The following is a 25,793-nucleotide window of genomic DNA, read 5'->3' as shown; positions in this document are numbered from 1 at the left end:
GTCGACAAACCTATGGGAGAAAGTATGTGTCAGAATGCTGATACCGTTTATTAACAGTTTGGATTAAGTTTACGAACAGTTTAAAATGTCCTATTAAAAATCATGAAGATGCTTGGAAATTACAGTGCTTGTAAGTTGGTCAGTTGCTTTGCTTAATCCGTTAGTTTGAAGTTATCAGCTTGGGGTGAGTATATTTTTTTAAACTTCGATAATTAAGGCTATTGTTTAGTTAATAGACCTAATTTTTTTAATATTTCTTTTTGAAAATTGCCTAATTTCTTATTATTCATGGATATTGCAAGGAAATTTATGATGTGAAATTATTATGATACAAATATGCAATAAACAAATCGTGACTGAGCTTAATTAAAAAAATATAATGGATTTGTGATGCATATGTGATGGGTATTTCATGTTTGGCTCAGATTGATTGTACTATTATTGGCTAAATGTTTTTCTCTTTTTTAGGTATAGCTTACACTTACGCATCTAACCATAGACTACAAGTTTTAGTATCTATGACAAGCGATAGTTCAAGCATAAATTTATCATTGGTTAGTGTATTTTGTTACAGTAAAATAACAATTTTTTGTGGATGAAAATAGAAAACATAATGAAACACTAATCTAAAAAGAAACAAAGCTGATCCATAAGGATAACAAATCATTGCTGGAATATTTTTAGTCTACAATCTTACGTAAGAATACACCACAAGTGTTTTTTTAGCGATTTCCAAGTAAATTTTCTTTAATTAACACAAAACGAAAAAATAGAAAGTGCTAGTGACCAAATAAGGTGACAGACAGACGGAATGTCAAAGCTTCCATTGTAAATTCTGCCAATTATTCCCGACTTGTACAAGGTTCTCTTGGAAAGACGGGTTTACCAGAGATTAGATATAATTGGGACCACGCTACTGTAATTTATTGCTTTTTGATTGGAACGGTTGCTAAAGACATTCTTTTGAAGTCTTTTGTTGATTTTGAGTCGTTGAACTAACTTTTATTGTTGTTTTGGTATTATTTTGTGTGTTTTCTTGGAGTTTACCCTTCAAACATCGATATAGGTTCTAGAATTGTCTGTAAAAAAAGAAACACGCAGTAGACAATCCTAAAGGAGAATAAAACTCAGGTTAGAGTTTTATCCAATCGCTTTGTTGATTTTTTGTTTAATTGAACCACCAACAGAGTATACGGGTGTATCATAGAGCATAGTCTTATTTATACAGGGTGAATAAAAAGTCAAGACCCCCCCCCTCTAATATTTTTCCAAGTAAATATACAGAGATATCCTTTTGGTGGTCGAGCAATCTTAGCAGGAAGTTTCATTTTATCATTTTGAAATTTTTGAGTGTCCCCCCAAAAGAGGGTATTCGGGGGGCAACTCAAATATTTTAAATGTAAACCCCCTTCAAGTGACACCTCATTTTGAAGTGTTTACAAAAACTTAAAGAATGGTGAAAACTAGAGGTCGCTATCTCTTCTCTATTTAAAATGGTAGCCCGTCAAATGTTGTGGAAAATTAATGGTAAAATTGTTAATATTGGCTACCATTTTGGATAGAGAAAAGATAGCGACCTCTAGTTTTCACCATTCTTTAAGTTTTTGTAAACACTTCATAATGAAGTGTCACTTGAAGGGGGTTTATATTTAAAATATTTGAGTTGCCCCCCGAATACCCTCTTTTGGGGGGACACTCAAAAATTTCAAAATGATAAAATGAAACTTCCTGCTAAGATTGCTCAACCACCAAAAGGATATCTCTGTATATTTACTTGGAAAAATATTAGAGGGGGGGGGGGGGTCTTGACTTTTTATTCACCCTGTATATTCAATGATTGTACTCACTAAAAACTTTTGATTTGTCTACACTAAACTCATGCCAAACTAAAAGGACAACTCGTCGTATACCAGAGAACTATCCTAATGTTAAAACTTAAAAATACAGTAAACCACCAAATTGAAATATCAGCACACTCTGTAATGGGTTTTAAACTATTTCCTCTTTGAGTAAACTTAACATTGCATCTTATTTATTACATAAGAGTTAAAAAATCACATTTTTTCCAACTTTTCATGGACGGGTGTAGTTTTATAACTACAATAAGAATTACATTACTTAATTTCCATTAATATGCTTTTTATTTTTTAATTACTATCATTAAGCTTATATAATTCAAATGATGAAATTTGTCTTACCCTGTGGTAGATAATGCCATCGCTGCCTCGCTTACCGCGTACACCCCGTAAACTGCCTCCTGAAATAAAATCCAAATCTGTTAAAAATCAATAACAACTAAAAATCTATATGAAAATTGTAAGATATTGATAAAACTAGGATATAAACCACTAAGTGGATGCTGAAGGAATTGTCCTCTTCAGGCTAAAGAGGAAAACACGTCATAGAACAGCCCAAGTAAGTACATCACCTACTGAAACCTGACAATCATGCATTGTCAGTCGTTATGACAGGTGTTAAACATGTTTAAAAAGCAGGATCTGGGTGCAATGATTGTTCAACTTGTCAGTACACTTGGTGGTATAAATAGGGACTTATGAAGTTGAGGTTTTTTTTGGTTGGTTGTATTGTTGTGGTGCCCATGCTTTTAATTTGGTTCGGCAATTTAGAGAGATGGGGAGTCTGAAGTGGTGTGTAGCGAATAGGTATAATTGGGGTGGTAGGATAATTTGGATGCAGTGGAGGCACTTCAAATTACGATGTTGTTGGAAATGTGATGTTTCAATGGCTTAACTCACCAGAACTGTTGATCAGCTGGTGCGCATGCGTTGACTGGTCGTCCCGGGAGTTGCGCTTCTTGTGGGAGGAGGGGGTGCAGCCCATGGCGGCAGCGCAAGTACCACAGGCCGCCCTTAGTACACCTTGCCCCAGGCCGAGCCCATACACACACACGTGACACTCCACGGTCACATGGGTCAGCTCTACGCAGCCACAGAGCTGCGCACTACCATACAAAACTGTACGGACTCACCGCATTGTCACCTACAACAGATGATAATACATTGATGCGTGGTTACTCAATAAGGCTAAAGACGCGAATATGGAAAGAAGGTCTGTTTTAGCGTCACCATAGTTCTGTCTACACTTTTTTGGAGCTTGAAAAGTCTCTAAGATAATTCACACGACGCTCTTATAATACGTTCCGTACGTTAAACGAGAATAAAAAAGGACGTATGAACCACATGGTATTGTGCGAGGGCAGTATTTCGTGAGTCTCTTGAAGATAAATATGCCCTAAGGGGTTTTTGAGCACACACTGTCAACATAATCGTGCTTCCCCTCGCCAACCCCTAGTCCGAGGGACCTAGTCACAGAAAACGTACTACTGTACTATAACCTATATAGGTTATAGTAGTACGTTTTCTGTGGACCTAGTATAGCTCGCCGCGCCGAGTGGTTTGTTTCCGATTAGGACTGTAGGAAAATCATAATAGCTTCTCGGATGAAGATAGACATTGATTAAAGATATTCGGTTTGATTGTTGAATGATAAATGAATTAATTTTTAAAAGCTGGATTTGCGTTTCTATGAAAGAAAAACGTTTTGTCGTCGATGTATTTAAGCTATAATTCTCATATAATCCTTTATTTACATAAAACGTAGATTAAACATTGGCATGATTTAAGTTTGTTAACGGCTAAACGGCTTTTGAGAATGATGATAGGACGATATAATTCACGTGCAAAAAACAGCACAGGGCTGAGTGAAGATTCTTGAGACACACAAATCAATGTAATACGTTTTGACTTTTAGTTGGAAATTTTACTAAAAGGCTGAACAAGACAACGCCACACGACTACATATCAGGAACAAAGTCTGGTCCACACATTAGAATGGTTTTCAGGCCAAGGATCACACCTAAGGAGTGCTTCTGGCTCTCAAAACCTTCAGGAATAAGTTTTAACAGTTTTACAACCACGTCTGTCTTAGATCTAAGTGACCTGAAAGCTAAAACCGAATTGAGTTTCTGATCAACTATTGAGTTTTTCTGTTATTCTCTTTTAGATTACGTTCCTAGTAAGAGTGTGTTTTTCAAACATTTTACTTAGAACAGGAAGAATTGAAATGGACATAAAATTGTTGACGTCAGTTGAATTACCTTTTGAAGATTGGGATTACTGTTGCGAATTTTCAAAAGACTTGCTGAACGTGAAAAGTCCAAGGTGCGGAAAGAGAAATTAAACCATATTTATGTGTTTCTGGAGGTGGAAAGTAGTCAATTATATCAGGGGACTGTGGTCCAGTAAAAACAATTCATTAACTTGTTGCTTAGTGTAACGCATCTCAAAATCTAAACGAGTTAAAAGACCTATCTTTATAATTGTTATAAGCTCATTATGATGAAAATAATATGATAAAATTGACCTACTTACGCATTTGCATATTGTAATACGATTGCAGAATTTTGCGCCGTTATGCTTTCGCATCAGATATACAATGATTGTATCTCTAAAGGTTCATTATATTGTATGGGCTACGATAATTGCATATTAGCTAGATAATTATGATAAACAATGCAATCTGCAACAATGCAGTGAAATGCAAGCCAAGGCAACGTCTTTGGCTGACGTATCACCACCGTAATTATTGGTTAGTTACAGTAGAAAGTGAAAGGAATCTATTACAACTTTGATTTTTATAATTGTTAAGGTTGCTGCTTTTTGTAAAGCTGTATAGAAGAGCTGTATACAAGATATTTTCCCAGGGAAATGTTGATATCTAGTTAATTTTAACATTTAGAGATTTTTATTTATGCACTTAAAATTCACATAGGAAATTAATGTTATTATAATTTCATGATGGTATACTTTGGATCGTCTGAATTAACCGATAGTGATTTATGTTACGTTTCCTTCTGTCCAAAACGATCCTTTGTAGTTCGTTATGACTACAGCTGTTTGGTGCTTCGGGTGGTGCACATCATCAGGTTTGAAGAATGTCAAGTAGTCATTAAATATTTCTCATGGTGCATTTAATAAAAATTTTAATAGTATATAAATAACACGAACACGACACATAACACAAAAACAACGAGACGTGACTTGCCCTCAATCGGTGCCGTATCACGTATTTCGTTAACCACTGGTATGGCCACTGGTCTAGTCGACCAGTGTTAAATGTTTCGTTTCGTGTTTTCCCGTTATGTGTTGTGTTCGTGTTATATGACTAACTGACATTTATCAGACCTGATTATGTGCTCCATCCGAAGCACGAAACAGCTGTTGTCATAACGAACTACAAAGGATCGTTTTGGACGGTAACAAGGGAAACTAAACCACTATACGTTAATGTTATTATAGTATTTGTTATACAACTAGAGTTTAAGCTATCTATACTTATTTAATACGCAAGCAGGATTTTTGTGACAATTACTCCTCTGAAACTACTGAACCGATTGACACGTTGTGTAATTGGAATGAGCGTAACGTGAAGTTGTGCAGGAAACTTTCTTTTTAGGGAAATAATTAGAGAGTGAGGCCCTGGGGCCCTTTAAAGTTTTGTATTTCTCCACAAGTTTAACATGGGAAACAAACATCGTTTTGAAACTTCAGCTGTGTCAGAAATTAAATATAAAAAATCGGTCTCCATGGAAGCATAAGAAAATTCACTATGTTTACATTTGCTTTGACATTTAAATGTAAACAACCAGAACTGTCAAATGCCTATTTCACAATTTCAGACAGCTGATCCAAAAAAATAAAACAACTATGTAGTAGGTTTATTTAATCTTACATTTTATGATGGATTATTTATTATAAATCTATTTCAATGATTATATGAAACAGATTTTTGCCGTTGCGAACCAAAAATTAAAAGTGAGAAGAAGAACATGTGTTAATTGTAAACAGTCAATGTGCAAATTATCTAATGTTGTATTAAAAATGGGTATAGTTTTGGATGTTCATTTCAGAGTTCTGCCAGTTTTTGCCTAACTCTGTTCAGTAGAGTTTAAAGTAGCCTACACCTTATTGTCTACAAATTGGCTAAATAACTTAGGTACGGTACATTATAAAAGCTGACAGCCTTTTTATGTTGACTTAAATTGTAAGCTTACCATTTCCCGTCCATGGGCAGTTTGATAGTTAAAAATTAACCCTTTAAACTGGATTGGGACTGTTATGTAAATTGTGAGTATTTCAATTAGTTAATATTAGCGATTATCTTTTAGTCGACCTTTTAAAATAATCGGAAATTATGTTATCTTATTAGTTTTTAAACAAGTCATTTGTTTAACTCCTGTACTTCTTTGCAATTGCTCGATTTCGAGCAACATGTACACTAGTTTTTATAAGTTTGTTAACATTATTAACATTATTGTTGGTGGATTTATATTGCACGGGTAAATGTGATTGAAGACAATTAATAAATACTATCAAACTAAATATCAACTTTATATGGTGACTAGATCGTTCTGTACAAAATTGCTAAAGGTGGTAAAAAGGTAAAACGTTTTTAAAGGATATTTGTATAGTATTAATCACCCTATTTTTTATATAAACCCACCACCCAGGACATCCAGCAGAAAAATCTTAGTTTTGAAACGTGTAACCCTTTCCGCACCAATGTATTTTTAGAAAACCAACTTATCTCGCCTCCGGGGAAATAACATAAAGCGGGTTAGGAGAAATTATACACCGGGGAAATATGGTTCTCATTCACCGAGGTGCATGAAAATCCGCGGGAAACTAGGTTTTATTGAGACAAATTCTGTACGACCGAATAGCGTCATTTGATGCATCCGTGTACAAAGGCAAGAGTTTCAAATAGTACATGAGCAATTATAAAATATTTACTAATGGATCAGCTGTTCCATTGTTGCACTGTTGCTATGCAACCACGAGTTCCACAGATGGTATTAGTTTTCACACGGTATTGACAGAAATGTTAACTGAGTTGAGACAGTAGATAGTGACATTACAAAATCTGAATGCCGCTGGTGATTTACTAACGATGTTGAGATGTCGAGGTTGAATTTCATTGTTATTCTTGTCAAAGCATGGCTTGCTTGTTGGGATCGATTTAATACCATATCCATACTGTATTTCGTGGAAATCATCTTGTATCAGCTATCCAAAATGTTTTAACTAAACTCAAAATAAGCGTAAAAATAGTGTTTCTAGGGTAGCGATTTTGGAAAAACTACTGCAATAATATAATTAAAATTTGTTAATGCCCACAATTGATCCCTATACGCATTATACAGTAATTTATTTATGTATACGATTAAACATTCCCATTGGTTAAGAAAACTAGAACTAATCGTTTACATTAGTAACTGCTTCAATTAATACATACAATTGACTTTTTTTATAAAATCGTTACATTATAAAACAATGAAAATCCAAAATTAAATTCTTTGTTAATGGTCAACTCAATATGAACATTAACACATTGCTCACTATTTTGCATTCACAACTCTTGTGATGTACAAGTTTCTGTTTTGTAATTTTCTAAGCGTCGTATGAGAAATTATAATCCATCAAAGTAAACTTTGAAGCACACAATTTCATTTGGTTATGAAGATAGCTAACGGTTTCAGAATCAAGAATATTTCTCAAATACAGCAGCGTGTTTCTGCAATTATTTAATTGGCTTCTAAAAAAGATGTGACGATATTCAGTCACTAATTTTATACATTCACTTATTTGTTTCCTGAAAGTGATATCGAACACCACATTGCAAGTACTGAGGGCGTAACTTTTAAAAGATCACGGCTGGTTTTAGGTCAATACTACACTAGTTATCAACATAGATCCAAGGCCTTGAGACGTGATATTCCCCGCCCTGTATTATACACCTAGGACAGTTGTAGGCCTAATTATAGAGCAATTATTGTAACTTGAGTTCTCCGATGCAACGCCCAGGCTACAATTTGTGATTGGAACATAATCACTATGCAAATCTAAATTGTAGGAGAACTCAAAGCTAAATGTTCTAACTATATGTTATAAGACTTTATCATTACAGTAGGAAAAGCTTTTAGTGAGAAGTACGTACTATAAATACATTAGTCACAGAAATAATATTCATACATCTATTAAAGTAAAATTGTACTTGAGGTAATATGTTTTAGCATACTACACCGATAGGAAGAAGAAAAATCTATTCTCTGAAATTGATATTCCTTTCAATTTCAACTCTATGAATAGACACAACATGTAAGACATAGTCACTACATATAAAATATATCTATAAAAGGGTTTATTTCTTGCACTTTCATTAACTTTGGATACTAAAGTGTATATTCTATTTTTTTTTTAGAATAAGATGTATACGATAGGATGTTCTATTATAGTTTTTGTACAGGTTTACAATAAAGTGCTTCAGTTTGACATGAAAAGAGGTATAAAGTATTTTTTTTTTATAACTAAAAATTCTTGAAATCTGCAATTGTTTTATGGCTATCTCTAAAATAGTTCCTACTAGTGAGTGAGCAGATCTAACTTAATATTAAGTTTATTTAAAAAATGAGCAACAGATTTAGCTTAGGAATGATACTAAACCCTCACAGCATATGTCAAACGTATAATTAAATAGAAACCTAAAAACAATATGTTTATTGAGTGAAGGGTAATATTTTTTTATTTATTTCAATAATTGAAACTTAAAGTCGTGTTTCAATAGTTTTTTCTTCTTCAAATTAAATTTAAAAATAGCATTAAAGGGTAAACTAAATTTAAGTTTCTTCCTAAAAAAACTAAATTCACATTGGTGCAGTAGTTTATTTAACAGAAATAAACCACGATGGGAAAAGTGAGAGATAAAATGATAAGTGAGCCAAACAAAGTGTAAGACTGTCGTCAAGAAAATGACCAAACTTGTGGACCTAATATTTCTCTGGGCTCTACTGGTGAAGTTGATAAGTTCATCCCGCAACGTCCCTTGGCTCACCGTGCAACCAACTTAACGTGGAACTTCAACCAACTTAACGTGGAACTTCAACCAACTTAACGTGGAACTTCAACCAACTTAGATCACGTGAGACAAGTCTGTTTTAGTATTGTGGAGAGGAAATATAAAACAAGTTTGACAATTGATACGCTACATTGAAGTAAAACTCCATTTCCAACGTTTACATGTTGCGAGTTATAATATAGCATAATTACGTCAAGTCATGTGTAGGATACTAAACATGTTTCGTGTTTCATTTTTAATACTATTCATAATAATTTGCTCACGAATTTATTCGAATAATACTGGTTTGCAATTATTAGAATACAGCAAAGTTGTGTCTACAACTATACAAAAACGACTGTAAGGTAGCAATTCAATTATTCTCACGTTATAATTGTGGTGTTTTCAGCATAAAAATACTTTGTTTATTTAACAAAAAAATTGACACAATGGTGTACTGATGTAATAAAATGACATTTTAATCATTATTTATTCAAAGTCAATGCCTAATTACGGAGCAATTACAATAACTTGAGCCTTCCTCTAGTGGCCTGGCTACATTTAGAGATTGAAATATAATCCTATGTAAATCTGAGTGATGAAATCTATAACGAAGTATTCTAGGAATTGGATCAAGTTTAGAACGATAGTTAGTTTGATGCATTCGTCCACTTCTATTGAAAAACAATATATAGAAATTATTAAATAGCTGACTAAAACAATATGACATACCCAATAACAAATTGTTCAAATGTACAGTATCTACAATATTATGCTGATTAATGATTATTGTTATTAGTGGCACTCTTATATTTGATTACTAATGCAACTATATGATATAAATTAAAAGAGAAGGGTTTTAAAGTTTAGTAGTATAAATCTTTTGATTGCTAAACATTGTAAAATAGTTTTCCGATAAGAATTAACAAAATTTAAAAAATCCAGAAATCAATACTGTAAAATAAAATTCCTTTACCAATATGCTTGCCGTTTCCCAATGGAAACGTGAAATAACGTTCTGATATATTTGCATTGCCTAAAGGGAAATCATAAGGTATCACAAGGCAAACGTGTATTACAAAAGTCATGCTTGATTTATTCCACAACATGTTATTCCTTCAATGGAATATGACGCATTTAAATATTTTGTTAGTTTATGCTCAACATAGGGGTTTTACTAACATTGTTCAAACATCCAAATCATATCAATAGCTTCATCGAATTGTTTTTCTGGTACATACATTGACATTAATCAGATAGGTACATTAATTCTTGTCTTTTACATGGATAAACTTAAAGGCGGTTCGAACCTAAGGGTAAGGATATTACTACAAGAGTAAAATGCCTCCAAAATATTGGTGATTAGCAGGATTTGAACACGCGTCCCTAACACGCAAGTCTCTCGCTTTAATATTTTGTCAAGTAAACCTACGTCTAAGTATACCTAAAATGCACTTTGAATTTTTATTGAACTAGTGTACATGTTCCTCGACTTCGAGCAATTGCTAAGTATTACAGGCGTTATTTTTAAAACGAATAACAGTCATAATTTCTGACGACTTTAAAAGATTCGACTCAAAGATTATGGAAATACTCAAGATGTACATATCAGATCGATATAATCAACATTTCTTGTAAATATCTTATCATTTTTCAAAAGCTGATCTTGTTTTTAGTGTTTTCTACGAATAGCCTTACTCATAGCCGCATTAGGTTGTCCATAATGACGATTATAAATTAAAAAAAAAAAAAAAAACATTATTTCTATTCTTCTCCTTGGTGGTGTTCTATGACTTTCCTGTTTCCATAGTTTGCAAATCAGCTCTTTCAATGATTACTAAGAAATGCAGCACAATGTTAATTCAGTTTTATTTTTAGTATATCAAATTATCCAGGCTGTATCGCTTTTTCCATTGTAATATTTACGCCAACTCAAATTCAAATAGTAAATATTTAATTTCAACGAAATCAGTAAAAGTTTGTAGCAAGCTGTTAAATTAGTAAACTTATTGACTGTTTACAATTAACATATGTTCTTCTTAATTTCTGACAACAGCTGGAGTTGCATAACAATGTTTGTTTCCTATGTCAATCTTATGGAGAAATACGAAACTTTAAAGCGCTCCAAGGCCTTCTCTAATTAATTCCCTAAAAAGAAAGTACGCCAGTGGCATTTAATAACTGTTTTGTATGGAATGGTCCAAACCTTGGTTATGTTACGATCTAATCACAATCGTTTACAAACCATCATTAGTTAATAGTCCAATGACAAATACATCTGTTTCAAATCACCTTAACAAAAAACATGGAGGTTTTCCATTGTTTAGTAAAAGATACGAAAGTGTGCATAGAAGGGTAGTGGAATAATCTCAAATAAGCATTTCAATTGATTTAAAGCTCAGCTGCGCAATTCATTTCAATTGTGAAGTGAAATCATTGAATCGTCCTTAGATGAAGATTTAGTACGTAAAACTGTATCTAGTATTCTGTTTTACATTACAACTGTGGATGTTTGCGTGGAGTGCACCTAAATAAATTTAAGAGGTAACTGTTTGGTTTTAAACACAGCAGAGTTAACAACTATGTAAATTTTTAAGTTGATTACTGTAAAAGCGGTCGTTTGTAGTTGAGCTGTTTCATGCTTCAAAACATTTACATATTAACACGTTTTTGATTGTTTTTACGACTTGAAGTATAAGCCCAAATATATATTCAGTTTTGTGTAGTATTAAAACGCTGTTACACTATTTTTTCATTGGTCAACGTAAACCTTTTTTTACTAATTCTAGTGATCCAAAGAAAGACCCATGTTTAAATTTCAATACATATTTGACTAAAAATAATCGTCGTTAAATAAATAATTGTTATAAATAATCAGAAGCTGGTTAACGTACGTCTCTGTATAGTTAGTGTGGAGTATGTTTTGTTGCTTACTAATTTGTTACTTCTTATCACTCTAAAACAATGCCTAGCTGAATGTATTATTCTATTTGTTGCTTGTCCTTTTTACTGGACTAAGGAATAAAAAATATTAAATTAATAATACTAAAGCAATAAGCAATACAGTTGGGATCATCGCACTGACACGTAAGCAACGTGTATGCTTTATATACATTAAACAAACTTAAGTTTTTTACGATATGGTTAATAAATCTATTTGTACTATCTTGGATTAAAGAGGAGACATACTCTATTAATTGTCTACTCTTTGATATATGGTTCTATTAAAAGTTGATATTTAACACACTTTACACTTAGCTAAGAAACTATGTTCCTAAAGAAACAATCCTTTTTCGTTTCAGTTTTTTTTTTTCTTTTTATTTCATCAGCTTTTGAAACACGGAGTACTTTATAATGAAGAGTTTAAAGTGGTTAATAAATACTTTGAAGATAAATGACAACAAACGAACACTTACGTAGCAATACATTTTTTTTGGCAATGGGGAGGGTGGAATAGTGAAATCTAAAAAAATATCTTTCGTGTTATATTTAACATGACTTTTACATTGGTTTCAAACAGGTGTAAACGAAATGAAGTCATGTGTGCTCGGTAAAGTCTTACGTTTACGTATTATGTGCTAACAGATTCAACATGAAGTTTTAATACATTATTACCAAGAATGTTCAAAAGCGGTTATTCTAAAAACATTTTTTTTTAGTGAAGGAGAAATGTTACAGTGGTTAGAGAAGTTGGGCGATGTGCGGTGAAAGGGTGTAACGGACCCCACGTAATGTTAAAACGGGACAAACCACAAATGTATGGTACAAAGTTAGCTGTAACTACTGTACATGTTACAGACCGTTAGGTACACCACTTCCACATGTTAATGTGTATAAATGTAACTCCACAACTGGTGGGTACTTTGGTATTAAAACCAACCACGACCAAATATGGGACGCCGTATAACTTTTAACGGATAAAAACACTATTTGAATCACTGGATGCAAGGGGGGTTAATTTATGTTTCATTTTCTCATAAAATGTTTCAAAACCTTTGAAAAACCTACATTTTATGAACTCAGTACTGAAAATTAATTAGGTTTGTATTGGGAATAAAAAGAGAGTTGTATTCAGGGCATATGAGAAATTTTATACTCTTGTTAAATATATATATTTTTTTATATATGTATGAATATATGAATTTTATCTCAAATAATTTGAAGTTATGGTATTTTTGGCCCCCGGGGACATCAAAACGAAAAAGTAAAGCTGTCCCTGGTTCAGGTTTCACCACGAGATCTTCAGTAATATTTTATTCTCTACATGAGAAGTTCGCTAAAAACATACAAAAAAGAGGATAAAGTTTAATGTAAGAGTGCATCAACTTCAGTTCGCTAGGCCTCTCGGGAAATTAGCCAAAGACAACATCCCAATGCTTTATTTCCTTTTACTTCATAGCTAGTTTTCTATCGCTTACACATATTTTATCCACACTAAGAGTATGAATTTGTGACAAACATTGTAATGTAAATACTGCTAAATGATTTTAAATGGATCACAGATTAATTAAATTTTATGTCCAAAAGGGTGGATTGAATAACTTCCATTTTACTTGGACCGTCGAACAACCGGTGAACCAAAGAAAAGTATTGACCCGAATTTGGTCTTGATTTATGTAGAATCCCCACGAGAACGCTGCAGACAAGGCCAGCTTCGAGGTTAATCATATATCACAATCAAGTTTCGAGTTGGTACTAGTATTAATTCGGAACGTCAAGCTGGTCTTGTCAAACACGTTTAAAATGATGTCTTCGCGCTAAAACGATTGAATTCGCTTCCAGATTCGTCATCCTGATCAGCTAAATGTGATTATAAGGATATATCCGTCTTCAACCAGTAGAGTGTATTTTAATGTTTACAATATACTGTTATTCTGCCAACTTAACTTTTTGTTAGCAATTAAAATTTTTTAAGGTTGATGGCCTGTTTTATTGATGGCCCAAAGATCACTTATGGCTAGATATGATCACCTTGTGTTTACACTTAATACGTGTCGGTAGTGCACTAACTGTATAAGATAACTAGCCAGAATTTATCAGTGGTCATAAACTCATTTTCATGACAGTTTGATCAGGTTCGGTTAGGATATGTTTATTTTTTTATTTTATAGATGTTTTTTTGAAGAAATACTATATACTGTTTTGGAATGAGAAATTGATCCTGGTGGAGATAAAACCTTGCATACACCTTTTAAAGCGTTTATTACGGTGTGTGCAGTAAATGAGAAATATAGGTAATATTATCGTGAAAATTCTAAAAGCTTATCGTGAATTACCCTAGCTAACAACCTCGCTGTTTTGTAGGAACAACAGGTTAAAGTAGCCTCTTAATGACTCGGACTACTACCACTAAGCAAAAAGCCATAAGTTATTAAAAACGAATCAAAAAGTTGCACAATAATGTGGTATTTCGCAGGAGTTAGACCCAACCCATTCTAATTAGTTAATATTTTTTTTTAATCACTAGCAATCAAAAATATTTCTAGTTTGGTAAAGGAAACATTCTTAAACTAATTCCCAAATGTCAACGTATAAAACACAGTTTTGATAGGTCAAAGATATAACGGTTTAATAAAGGAGACCACCACGGCGATGTGACCCTAGACAGTGAAAAATTGGTGTCAATTAATTGTATTTGTTCTGATCGTTTGTCATCTAAGATCCCAAACTAGACACACAGTGTACAGTTGACATTTTGGACTTACTTACATCTATACGTATCACAATATTGATTTACTTTAGATACCACAATTATGTTATTCATTATTGTCTCAGTATTTTTTCCATTTTAATTGTGTTATTCTGGCAATTTTTACTTCTCGTTAGTGCAAGATATTTGTGTTTGTGTAGTATTTTTACAAAGGATAATCTACAATGATATAAGAGTGAGAATTACAGTGAAGGATAATCTATTCTATGTTTAAGGTGTACTAATTTTCTAATTAAAAGTTAACTTAGTTTTATTCACGCCGATAGAACAATTAGCCTATGTTGATGTAAACTTAAATCTTCCCTTCAGCCGATCCACACAATTGGGATGGGATATTTATCTCGGTATCATAACAAGTAGCAATGAAAACTGCGCGTTGATTATTTAACGATTTTCTTCGGTATAGATAATTTCTTAATATTAACATTATAACACGATTGATGGATTTTAACTAGAGTCTCTCTTATTAAATAACTATTTCCGACCTTCCCTAAAATACAGGAAACAACTGGATGCTAACAAAGGTACATTATTTGTAAAACACTAAAGGATTTTATGGTAAAATGTATACAATGATACAATGATTACTGTTATTTCTTGTTCACAAACATCAGTGTTTCAGATGAGCCGTCTCAACCCTAACAATTTGTGAGTAATATAGTTAACTATTGCCGTTTACTTGCTTAACTATTTGGGTTAGCTTTGCGTTGGCGAACCCTAAAGATGCAGAGCTAACTTGGATTACAGAGCTTGATATAACTTAATAAATACAGGATCGATGTTTTTGCAAATCGCTTATCTGCATTGTTGCCAAATAAAAAATAATTTACAATTGTTATGTTACTGTGAATATTATCAATTATACACGTGTAACTAGTTGTTATTGCAACAATAAATACCCGTTATTTTATTTTTGCGCAGTTTTCTCGCGGAGGTTCAAATGACAGATGCCGAGAATCGAATTGCGCAATAGTTTTAATATTTTTACTACAAGTTTTACTGCTACATTCCTTTCAGAGACGTAACTAAATCGCATTACCAGCAGCTGCAACATCGTTTATGATATAACTGTTTGTGTAATTGCCTTATGTCACTAGACTGCATCATTTATAACTTGTTTCGCAATCAAAACACAAACAACCATAGAGGTGTTTTGATATGGTGTTGTCGAATAATTCAAACGAAAGATAGTTGGAGCAGCCTTTCGCTGGAAATTTATCGTTTCTATAATCGACATCTGTTATTTCACTACCAATCCTATTTCCATTAAAAATATGTTTCTGTGTAAGCTTGTTTATAACATCGATGCATCCATGAAATGAACAAAATAGTATATGGAATCACCAGGCCCTGGTGACGAAATATAATATTTATTTCTATCGCCTAATTTAAAGTCTATCATAGTAAATTTTTGTTCGAATTTGAATGTATACTACTCACATGAATCAAGACCGTTCCAAGGAGAAATATTTAGTTCTGCAACAAAAACAATAGTTATGCTTCATGTTTTTACATGATGTCTTAATTTGAGTAATAACTTATCATGATGAATGTAAGTTTTTAGAATGCACCATTTTTGAACAAAAAAAAGTTGTTTGCAAAATGGAAACTAATCTATAAACAGACGAATGCATTTCTGTGGAGTTATCTTACAAACCAGTTCTTCTCGTCTATGAACCCCATACTAAAGAGTCGTTGGAGGCTGAATTAAGGAAAAAATTTGCTTATTTTTACCGGCCATCTTGGATAGTTTCAATCAGCTGCTGAAGAGTTAATTATCATCCACAAATATTTATTCTCACACTAAAGTAATAATGATTTAATTTAGGACACTGTGAGATTATATTTTCTTTATAATTTTGAATTGTTTTCTAAGTGAGTCCATGTAAGCCAACAGCCATCTTGGATTTGCTCACCATAAGAACAATGTTAATTTCATTAATTTCAAACAGCCGCCTTAGAGTTATTTACCATCTCAAAATATGATTTCAAATACCAAAGTGATTGTAATTAAAATATCTAGTGCACTGTGGGATTAGAAATTTTCTTTCTAGGTTTTAGCGAATTTCCCATATAGGGAATAAGCTATTACCGTAGGTCTCATGGTAAGACCTAGACCCGGGACCGATTTACTTTTTCGTTTTGAGGACCCCAGAGGCCAAAAACACCATCCGTTCAAATTCATATATATATATATATATATATTTATATATATATATATATATATATTTATATATGTGTCCGTTAGCGCGATAACTCGAGCAAAATTGATCCGATTTTGATGAAATTTGGTACAAACGTGTAAACCTACATTTATTCGAACGAGTTCGTGAACCAGCATAATCGGACCATGGGATCAGGGGTTTATGGGGGGTTTTATGGGGTAAAAATGGGGTTTTCTCGTTTTTGACCTTAAAAACTTAAAATTTCGAAATTTCTCTCTAGACCATTTTGAAGAGCTTAAAAAAACAAATAATTTAGTATATTGAAGTGTTTTTGAATGTTCATTGACTACGGAGAAAATTTAAAAAATTGTAAATTTAAAATTCCCATGTTATTCTTATGGAGAATAAATAAACTGTTCTAGCTTGCTTGTTTATGGATATATTTTAATCAAATTTGGCAATTTGGTTTATTTTATACTAAGCTATCAATATTTCAATTGAAAAAACACATCTCAACATCTTCCCCGTAGCAGCAAACCTAACTACTCACTAAAATTAATGTTATTTAAATAGGAAATAAATCTGAAAATTCATAGGGAATATTTTAGTAGAAATCAAGCCGGGTAAATGGAAATTCGCTTAGGATGCAGGTTTGCTGCGACGGGGGTATTTTAATTGTTTTATGAGTTAGAACGTCTAGGAATCAAAGAATTGTACTTTTTCCATGTTTAGTTTTCGTAGCAGAGAAGATAACTAGCTCCTTCTACAATAATACTATATATATATATATATATATATATATACACTATTTATAACTTCGAACAGACAGTTTAAGCTAGAGAGGTACAAATAGGACGACAATGTCAGAGTAGAATTAGGTCGAATCAGGAACACTTCTTCAAACGAGTGGATCTTTCAAGTTTGTTCAAAGTAGGTTTAATACGATCCAAGGCAAAGTTGGTTTTAAACGCCCAATTTAAAGGTCCGCGTATTAACTGCGTGAAGCGATAAATTATAATTAGAAAGAAACTCGGCGCCAAGGCTTTATAAGATGACCACACATTTTATCTGACATCCAGCAGCCCAGAGATAAATGTTGTCAAAAACGTTTTACCAAGGAAATGGCACGTGTTTAAAAGCTTATACCAGTGTACATTGTCATTGTCAACTGACCAGGATGATAGTGCTTCGGTTGAAATAAGTAAGACACATTTTACATTTCTGAATATTTGAAATAAATACTGCCCTGTACGAATTTGCCTGATATTTAATGCCGTGATGCAGAGGTTTCATTCCCATAATAATGATGTAACTTTGACTTTAGTTTAAGACACAATGGTTGTGGCTAGTTTTAGTAAAAAAATAGTTTATTTCAGTCTCTTGACAAATTCTGCATATACAGTTTTATATTGGCGTACTTTAAGCATAAACTGAAGGGGAAACTAAATCACTAAAATTATTATTAACTAGCATCCTCAAAGTCTACATCAACCATTATAGTGCGAAAAAAAACCTAAAAGGTATAGTATACCTAAAACTAACAGGTTGTTAACTAATAGGTTGTTACTATACCTAAAGGTATAGTATTTCAATAGTAACTCTCTGAAACTGTGGATGATTCAACAGTCTTATTTGAATAAGACTGGTTAAATATAGCTGGTTACAAAAAATATTGATGAAATGTCTACCTCAGAACTTATGGTCAATGACATAACACAAATCGGACTTTTTCCGTTAATTCACTACCACTATGAGTTTTTTTTAGTTTGGAATGTTGTAATTTCTAAAAATCCGGCTTAAAATTTGGCAACTTTAAGTTGGGTTGTATTGGAACCTTTACAAATTGTATTGTGCATTGTTACGTAAAAATCATATAATGGTGGTGAATTAACCAAAAAGTTCCATTTTTTTTTACTATTTATAGCTCAGTGTTGATAAGACGTTTGTGAGTTGTAGGTCTATGTGAGAGTGTCCGAAGAGAGAAGACCTAATAAGTCCATTAATCAAGTGAAGCTGCCTTCAACCGAATCGTATCAATGTGATTCCATCCGTATTACTACTTTCACACTCTAGGGAGGCTAAACTTCGAGGTTCATCTAACATAGCTTGTATCTGGCTAGTTATTTTATTTTTCATTGGCCTTTAAGCTAATAACTCTTAACGACATGAGTGTGTAATAAAAAAAAATGTATATTTATAAGTAACTGTGAGACTAATGAAATCAAAAGCACATTGGTGTTACACTGGTTTACATGTTGTTCTCAGGTACAAGATTTATACTAATGACAATTCCATTCCCATGTAAAGTTTATAGCCAGTTAACAAATAAAACTAACACTCAGTACAATTAATTTAGCCTCGTGTTGTTGTAAATACTGTATACCTTGTTAGAGGAGACATTTTTAGGCTATGGTAAACTGAAAAGGCACTAAACTGTACAAGATTTTTTCTTCCTTGCATTTCTGCTATTATGAGACACTAGAAGAAAAAAATGAATTAATAAGAATATTTGCAATGTTTTTGTTTTCTAAAAACTAGTAAAAAACTAGGTTCAGCTACACTGTAACTCGTAGATGGGGCTTTTTGAAATTCAGTTACAAATAAATATAAACAATAAACTTAATTAACAAATTTGGTTGTATCTGAAATGTACGATCGACTAATATCTTTCACATCCATCTTAAAAAAAGGTCTTCAAGATAAATAATTTCAAGGCTGTTTTCTGGGAGAAAAATACAATAAAGAGATACTGAAGAGACGATGCTATAAAACCAAGAGAAAATTATAAGTTAAGACCTCATAAAGGAAGGAAAAATGGGACTCAAGCTGCGAAGAGAAGGGTGGAAGCTTTATAATCTCCACCTAAAAATGAACGATGCTTGGATTCTGATAAAAAAATACAGACTAGGTTAGTAGGAAATTGATATTACATTCATACTTCTGTATTATGGAACTACTTGCAATAGCCTAACTATTTATTGTACAGCAAAACAGGTTTAGTTAACTTGCTTGGTAAATGTACGTAATCAATTTCCAAAATAATCGTTATAAAAAAGTTGAACATTACCTCATGAACTTATGTAATATGAACGTCAACATAGATAAAAGTAGACATATATTAATATTTTGTTGATAAATGTGGATTTGCATACATATGGCATAGACAGTAATGCTAAATAAAACTGTAGTATAAAAAGTAATTTCATTACTACTCATTTCAAAAGCCAAAGAGTAGCATAATAAACCTGTGAACTCGAAAAGGTCAAACCAATAGAAAATGTGCTTTATTTTTCATTACTATATTTTTATATTATAAATTTATATGATTTAATTTTCTAGCTTCTATAACTTTTTCCAAAATATGTTGAATAGTGTTTCTTTTTTCAGTAAAGTTACAAGGCTGTTGTAATATTCTTAGTTTTAACAAAATACAAATTCTTGTTGTTCCCAAGGCTATGAAACGTAACATTGTTTGAAGTGAAAAACATGCAACACATGCAAGTGAAAAACAAGTTTTTTTGGGTTTGGGTGCATACAGATAGAACAGCATTTTTATTTAGAGATTTCAAATTCAAAACGTCCAGTAAGGGTACAGTATGTTTAAAATTAAAATTACCACATATACAACACAATGAGATGAGAAGTACGCTTGGAGTATTCAAATTTCAGTTATAATATGTGTGTAAGTAAATAAGATTTCTTAGATTCCATGTTGATGGCCCCTGGATTACTTTATATGACTACAATATTATGGTACAATACCTCGTCAAATAATCCTCAGTTGTTAACAATCTAAATGTTACGAATACGACCATTTAATTACGGAAAGTAAACAGTTTTCCGAAATGTTTACTTTCCGTAATTAAATGTTCGTGTTCGTGTATTCATTGTGCGACGATGCCGAATTTACGGCGAAACATGTAGGTTGTTAACCTCAATCACCATTTGGATTACTTGACGAGGTATTGTACCATAATATTATAGATTTCTTAGGTCTTTATAAAATACCAAAATATTCATTTGCTTATACAAAACTGATTTATTAAACGCAAGTACTTTGTCTAAGACAACTTATTTTCCTAGTAAAAATTAAAATACATTTAGAGACGAATATTTGACGAAACAAGGAAAATATTTCACTTCCGTCTGCATTCCTAAATTATCATAACGAAATCAGAATACAGACTAAAGATAAATTTGCCATAAAAGAGATCAAGAGGTGTAAATAATTAAAGAATGGTAAGTTTTGCGAATTTCAGAAGTGCTGAGATGTTGACATTGATATTACTCGTATAATGAAGACCGGTGTAACTGACACGAAAGCTCACCCAACGTCCAGATACATAACAAGGCCAGTATTATGTTACACCCCTTCCCTCAATGCATCAACCGTGACTGTAAAGCACCGTACACTGGGCAGGTGGAATTTGACTGGCGGATTTTGATTTTATTTGTAACCTTCGCTGCGGGAATATCAAGTTGCTCCTATTGGACATTGACAATATTCTGGTGAAAGAGAGATGCATTGTCCACCAATTGAATCAATATTTTTAAAACATTTGTTTATCAATACAACTTTTTTTAACAAAGCATTAGAACATGTTTTGTACTAAAAAAATAGAACACCAAAAAAATAATCAAGTAAAAATCAAGTAAAAGTAAATTATCAAGCAAAACATTCCCTACGTTCATTTAACTCTGATTTGTGAACTATTTCAAATTCGTGTTATTTTGTTTTACCCAATACAATCCAAATACATTGAAAATCGCGAATATTGAAAGATAATTATCTGACTACTGTTATAAAAAATATAGTAACATAATTTGAACAGTTTCAACAAAATGGAGACGCTAAAATGGAAGGGTGCAAGTAGTCCGGGCTTATGTTACACCATGGCAACAACAATGAAAACTACTTCCAAATTGGGTAATTTTCTTGGTAAACCCAACAACACAAACCTCACCATTGATGCTGGAAAGTAAATCTCAAAAGATCTTTCCCATTGCTCAATTTGTTTCCTCACGACAAAACTATTTTCACACATATGTAACATAGCTAAACATTATATTACAATTCGGCTAGGTGTTAACTGCCCTGCACTTACACATGAAGTATCATCAGCTCGCAAACAACTTTTCCAAATATGTATGACTGCTATTGCTCATCGCTTTACAAATTAACGTCGATTAAATAACGCGTTATAGCGATGAGAGTGGGAATGCCGACTTTCCTTTTAAGATGAGTGAATGATGTAAACCCATTGCCACACCGCTACTGCAGTTGAATCGCCTACGGGATTGTCTTGTTATTGAGTATTCAAGAAAACAAGTATCGAATTACGGAGGAAAATTTATAGTCATGATATTTATATGGTGTGTTAAAAGAAGTAAAGTAGTAAAGTGGGGTTATTGTTGGAGTTGAACGATTTTTGATGGAGTCGTAGTAAATAATGTAAGTGAAGTCATATTTGTAAGAAGATTCGTTTGTACAAAAAAAATGTACATTGATGGTTTATTTTCCAGCCCATTTCCTGGTCTTGAATGCTTCTACATTATCTATTTGTCACATGGGGCAAATTGTGAATAACGAGCTTTTCTATTGGTAGAGCGTGGGACCTCGGTCCCCAAGATCCCGGGTTGAAATCCCACCAATCACCAATGATAGCGTAATGGTAATCCCGCGACTTCCCCTAGGCCTAGCCAGACGTAACGTGGAAAACGATTCCTGGCTAGAACCTGGAAGAATAAAATTATATTGTGAGAAACACTGAATAAACAAGGCCACAATGGGAACGGTTGGTTTAGTGGATAGAGTTCAGGATGACTTTAGTTCGTTATGCCCTAGTGGTTCGGGAAACAACGTACTTCAGTTACTTTATGCGAAAAAAAATTTAAATGCAAGAACTGCACCCACTAATATACAGTATTTGGATTTTAAACCTTTTAGAAAACCTCATACATGGGCTGTTGCTTTGAAACCAGCGATGTAACCATAATCCGTGTACCACTTTTCACTACTCAAGTTGGTTTGGTTTTTTTCAAAAAGTTGTACTAAAAAGCACACTAAATATCTAATGTATCAATTCTCTTAATAGTTGGTTTTGAGCAGAGCAACGGCCCGACTAAACCTGAGAAATTGTTTAACAGTAAGGTACAAGTAGTAATTGAAAAACATATTTAACGTTCAATACGAAATAAGCAATTACGATCTCATGAATCGCTGGCAATATTTCACTGACGGTGACAAGCAATAAATTATAATCAGTTACAAACTGGACACCAACTCTAATAACAGCTTGTTTAAACGGTGTGCAGGTGGTTGTCCTATAATGGAAAAGATAATAACTAAGTAGCTTAGTGGTTGTAGTCAATCAAAACCACCACAGAGGGTTCAAAACATGGCTTAGCTGTCATCCATCTTTTGGCTCTTAATAAAACAGCTGCTCTTGGACAGTAACAAAACTACCACTCCCACTAAACTTATCTTGTATTCGTAGTCAAGATGCACCTAGGTGTGCCTAACTGTAACTAAGTGATGAAAATATAAGCATTATTTCTAATATAGATCGCTTGTCAATTAAATATTGTTTATTTTTCACCTCAACTATCACAAACTACTGTGATTTGTGTGATAACCTTAATTCAGTAAAGTACCGTTATTATTACTGTTACAGGTAACGTCTGCAATTCATCGGTTATTCCAGTGATAAGATAAAGCACACAACCGACTCGAACCAGGAATGTGGATTTTCCGCCATGATGAAACAGCTGATCTTAGTAACAAAGCTACTCAGATCACTGCATTCTACACTCATCCTTCATTCATATTTGGGTTATAGTAAACACTTAAGTTAATATACGTCATCCTCTCAATTGATAATAATGTTAACAGACGCTATTATAAGTTACCGCGTTCGGCAATACTAAGTACTAGTTGGGAATACCTCAAACTATGGTGCAAATGTCACGGGTTCAATCCTCGGAATGCCATCTTGAACTGACCGGGTAGAGCCCTCTTTAGGTTTTCTAATATTTTAATTAATTATAATTTATCAAATAATAAAATACGATGTTTTAGGTTATGGCAATCTATCAGCTGTATGAGAAGGAACAGCTGATAATAATCCCCACTGTCCCTGAACAAGCACGTAGGTAAACATAGGGATAATCGTTGAACAATCTTATGCCGCGTTCATCACTGAATATGAACCAATTAATTGACTATATACTACAGTATTAGGAAAACAACTAATTGTAACATAAACATTTTTAGCACTGCTTTTCAATGGCTTAAAAATGACCTTACAAGTTGAGGAAGTGAGGAGATATTCCATAACCGAAATCCCGTATTACTCTGTCAATTTATTTTTGGCGAGACGGAAGGCAGCGAAGTCGTGGATTCGAGTCAATAACGTCCGCAAATACAATTTAATCTTCTACTGTGGCAGCTCAACCCTTGGATTGATACATGCACATGTCTTTTAGGTAGGTGTATACAAGAAACTCAAATGTTAAAAAAGGCCGTTTATTTTTTATTTTTTATAAAAAGATGCTTATTTAGTCTTCCTAGTTGTTTTTTCATCATAATGTTGACACTTATATGCAATCCATTCATCGATAAAATCAAAATCAACCTTATTCAGTACAATTTTGAATAAACCAAGTAATGAGTTGAAACTTTTAGCAAAACTTTGTCCCAACTTCTTCATTATAACTAATCTTCCGCTCAAACACAAAACTTTGGAACATCCCAGTAAATCGAAAGACTTATTACATCTCATACCTTGTGCTTACAAGACAATACAAGCAATCTAAATGAGCGTAAATCTAGATACAATATGGCATGAATGTAATTTTATAGCCTTTCACTTTATGAGCCGTTAGGCAAGGCAGTATAAACAATAACCTTCATCATCATTAGCCGAGGCGTCCATTAAGGCTAATAAAAGACTAACCCTGTTTATTGTTTACGGTTATCCCGCTAAACTGTTTCTGATTAATGAACTGTATTTACGTGTATTTGTTAAAGTAGAACCTTTAATTTACATAATGGTTGCTTGTGTGGTTATAGAAAAACTACATTCTATGGTAAAACCGTAATTTGGTAAAGTGTAATTACGGTTGAATGCCATCAGTTACTTATTACTTGATAGCTCTATGTAAATTTTCCATATAGATATTATCAATAAATTTACTTATAATCTTGGTTTTATTTCATACATTGATACTTCCACTGTAGTTCGTATTATTTATCTGTTTACTATAAACAAAACTATTGATTTTGGCTTAACTAATAAGTAATTTATTTGTCTATGAGATATTGTACGGACCAGTTGGTCCAGGGCTCACTCACTACAAATGTAACTATTTTAAACAGATTGGCCTGGCTTTATAAGGAAAAAAAACTTACTGTGTAATCGAGAACTACTTAAAAAGCCTACGATAAGTTCATTTTTTGTATTGTTTGTTTTATAGCTCGAAGGAATTAGTTAATATTAAATCCGTGCTGCAAAACATGTAGTAGCCTAAATACTGTATTTAAATCTTCATCACCACAACATTATTTTCAGTAAGCTGTTTAAAGAATCACAAATTCAAACAGCTGTTTCAAATTAATAACAGGCATATTGTTGTTGCATAGTTGTTGCTATGGAAACAAATTGATTTAACGCCTGTCACTCGCATAATGGTAATTTCGATAAGCCGTGGGGAGATTCCAAACCGGCAACATCTTTGATGTCGATGTATTAGTAGACATTAAATTTAAATAGTCACATCTTCACATTATTCGGTACATAAGAGTAAGTTAAATTATTTCGCCGATAAAAGTAGGTTTAGAATAAATAAAATATTTGTTTGAATTTTAAAATAAATAATAATTGTATTGCATCGAGTTGAATGAGGAAAAATCTTAGTACAGTACAATAAATAAAAAAAGTTAATAAATGAGCAAGTAAAGTACTCAACTAATGATGTCTAGAACCATCGATTACTTAATCTCAAAC

At 32.9% G+C, this 25,793-nt stretch overlaps 1 protein-coding gene across 4 annotated transcripts in view; it reads right to left on the bottom strand.

Moving 5' to 3' along the window:
* LOC128996443 (high affinity cAMP-specific and IBMX-insensitive 3',5'-cyclic phosphodiesterase 8) overlaps window positions 1-25,793 on the bottom strand; it is a 178,580-nt gene that overhangs the window by 54,188 nt on the left and 98,599 nt on the right. For 2 of the 4 annotated variants that reach the window (XM_054421774.1, XM_054421776.1), the window contains 3 exons: window positions 16,064-16,099; window positions 2,757-3,000; window positions 2,199-2,257 (listed from right to left, as the gene is read on the bottom strand). In XM_054421774.1, the coding sequence (XP_054277749.1) occupies window positions 2,199-2,257; window positions 2,757-2,841 (144 nt within the window). In that variant the 5' untranslated portion in view covers window positions 2,842-3,000; window positions 16,064-16,099. The remainder of the gene's footprint in view (window positions 1-2,198; window positions 2,258-2,756; window positions 3,001-16,063; window positions 16,100-25,793) is intronic. The other 2 variants (XM_054421775.1, XM_054421777.1) reach the window with 1 other exon arrangement.

This window comes from Macrosteles quadrilineatus, unplaced genomic scaffold (genome assembly GCF_028750875.1).
Source record: "Macrosteles quadrilineatus isolate MER2022 unplaced genomic scaffold, UCM_ALF_1.0 Scaffold_6__1_contigs__length_79288215, whole genome shotgun sequence".
Lineage (NCBI taxonomy): Eukaryota > Metazoa > Arthropoda > Insecta > Hemiptera > Cicadellidae > Macrosteles > Macrosteles quadrilineatus.
Note: the sequence above shows the minus strand (reverse complement) of the source record. Positions and strands in the feature narration are given on the sequence as shown.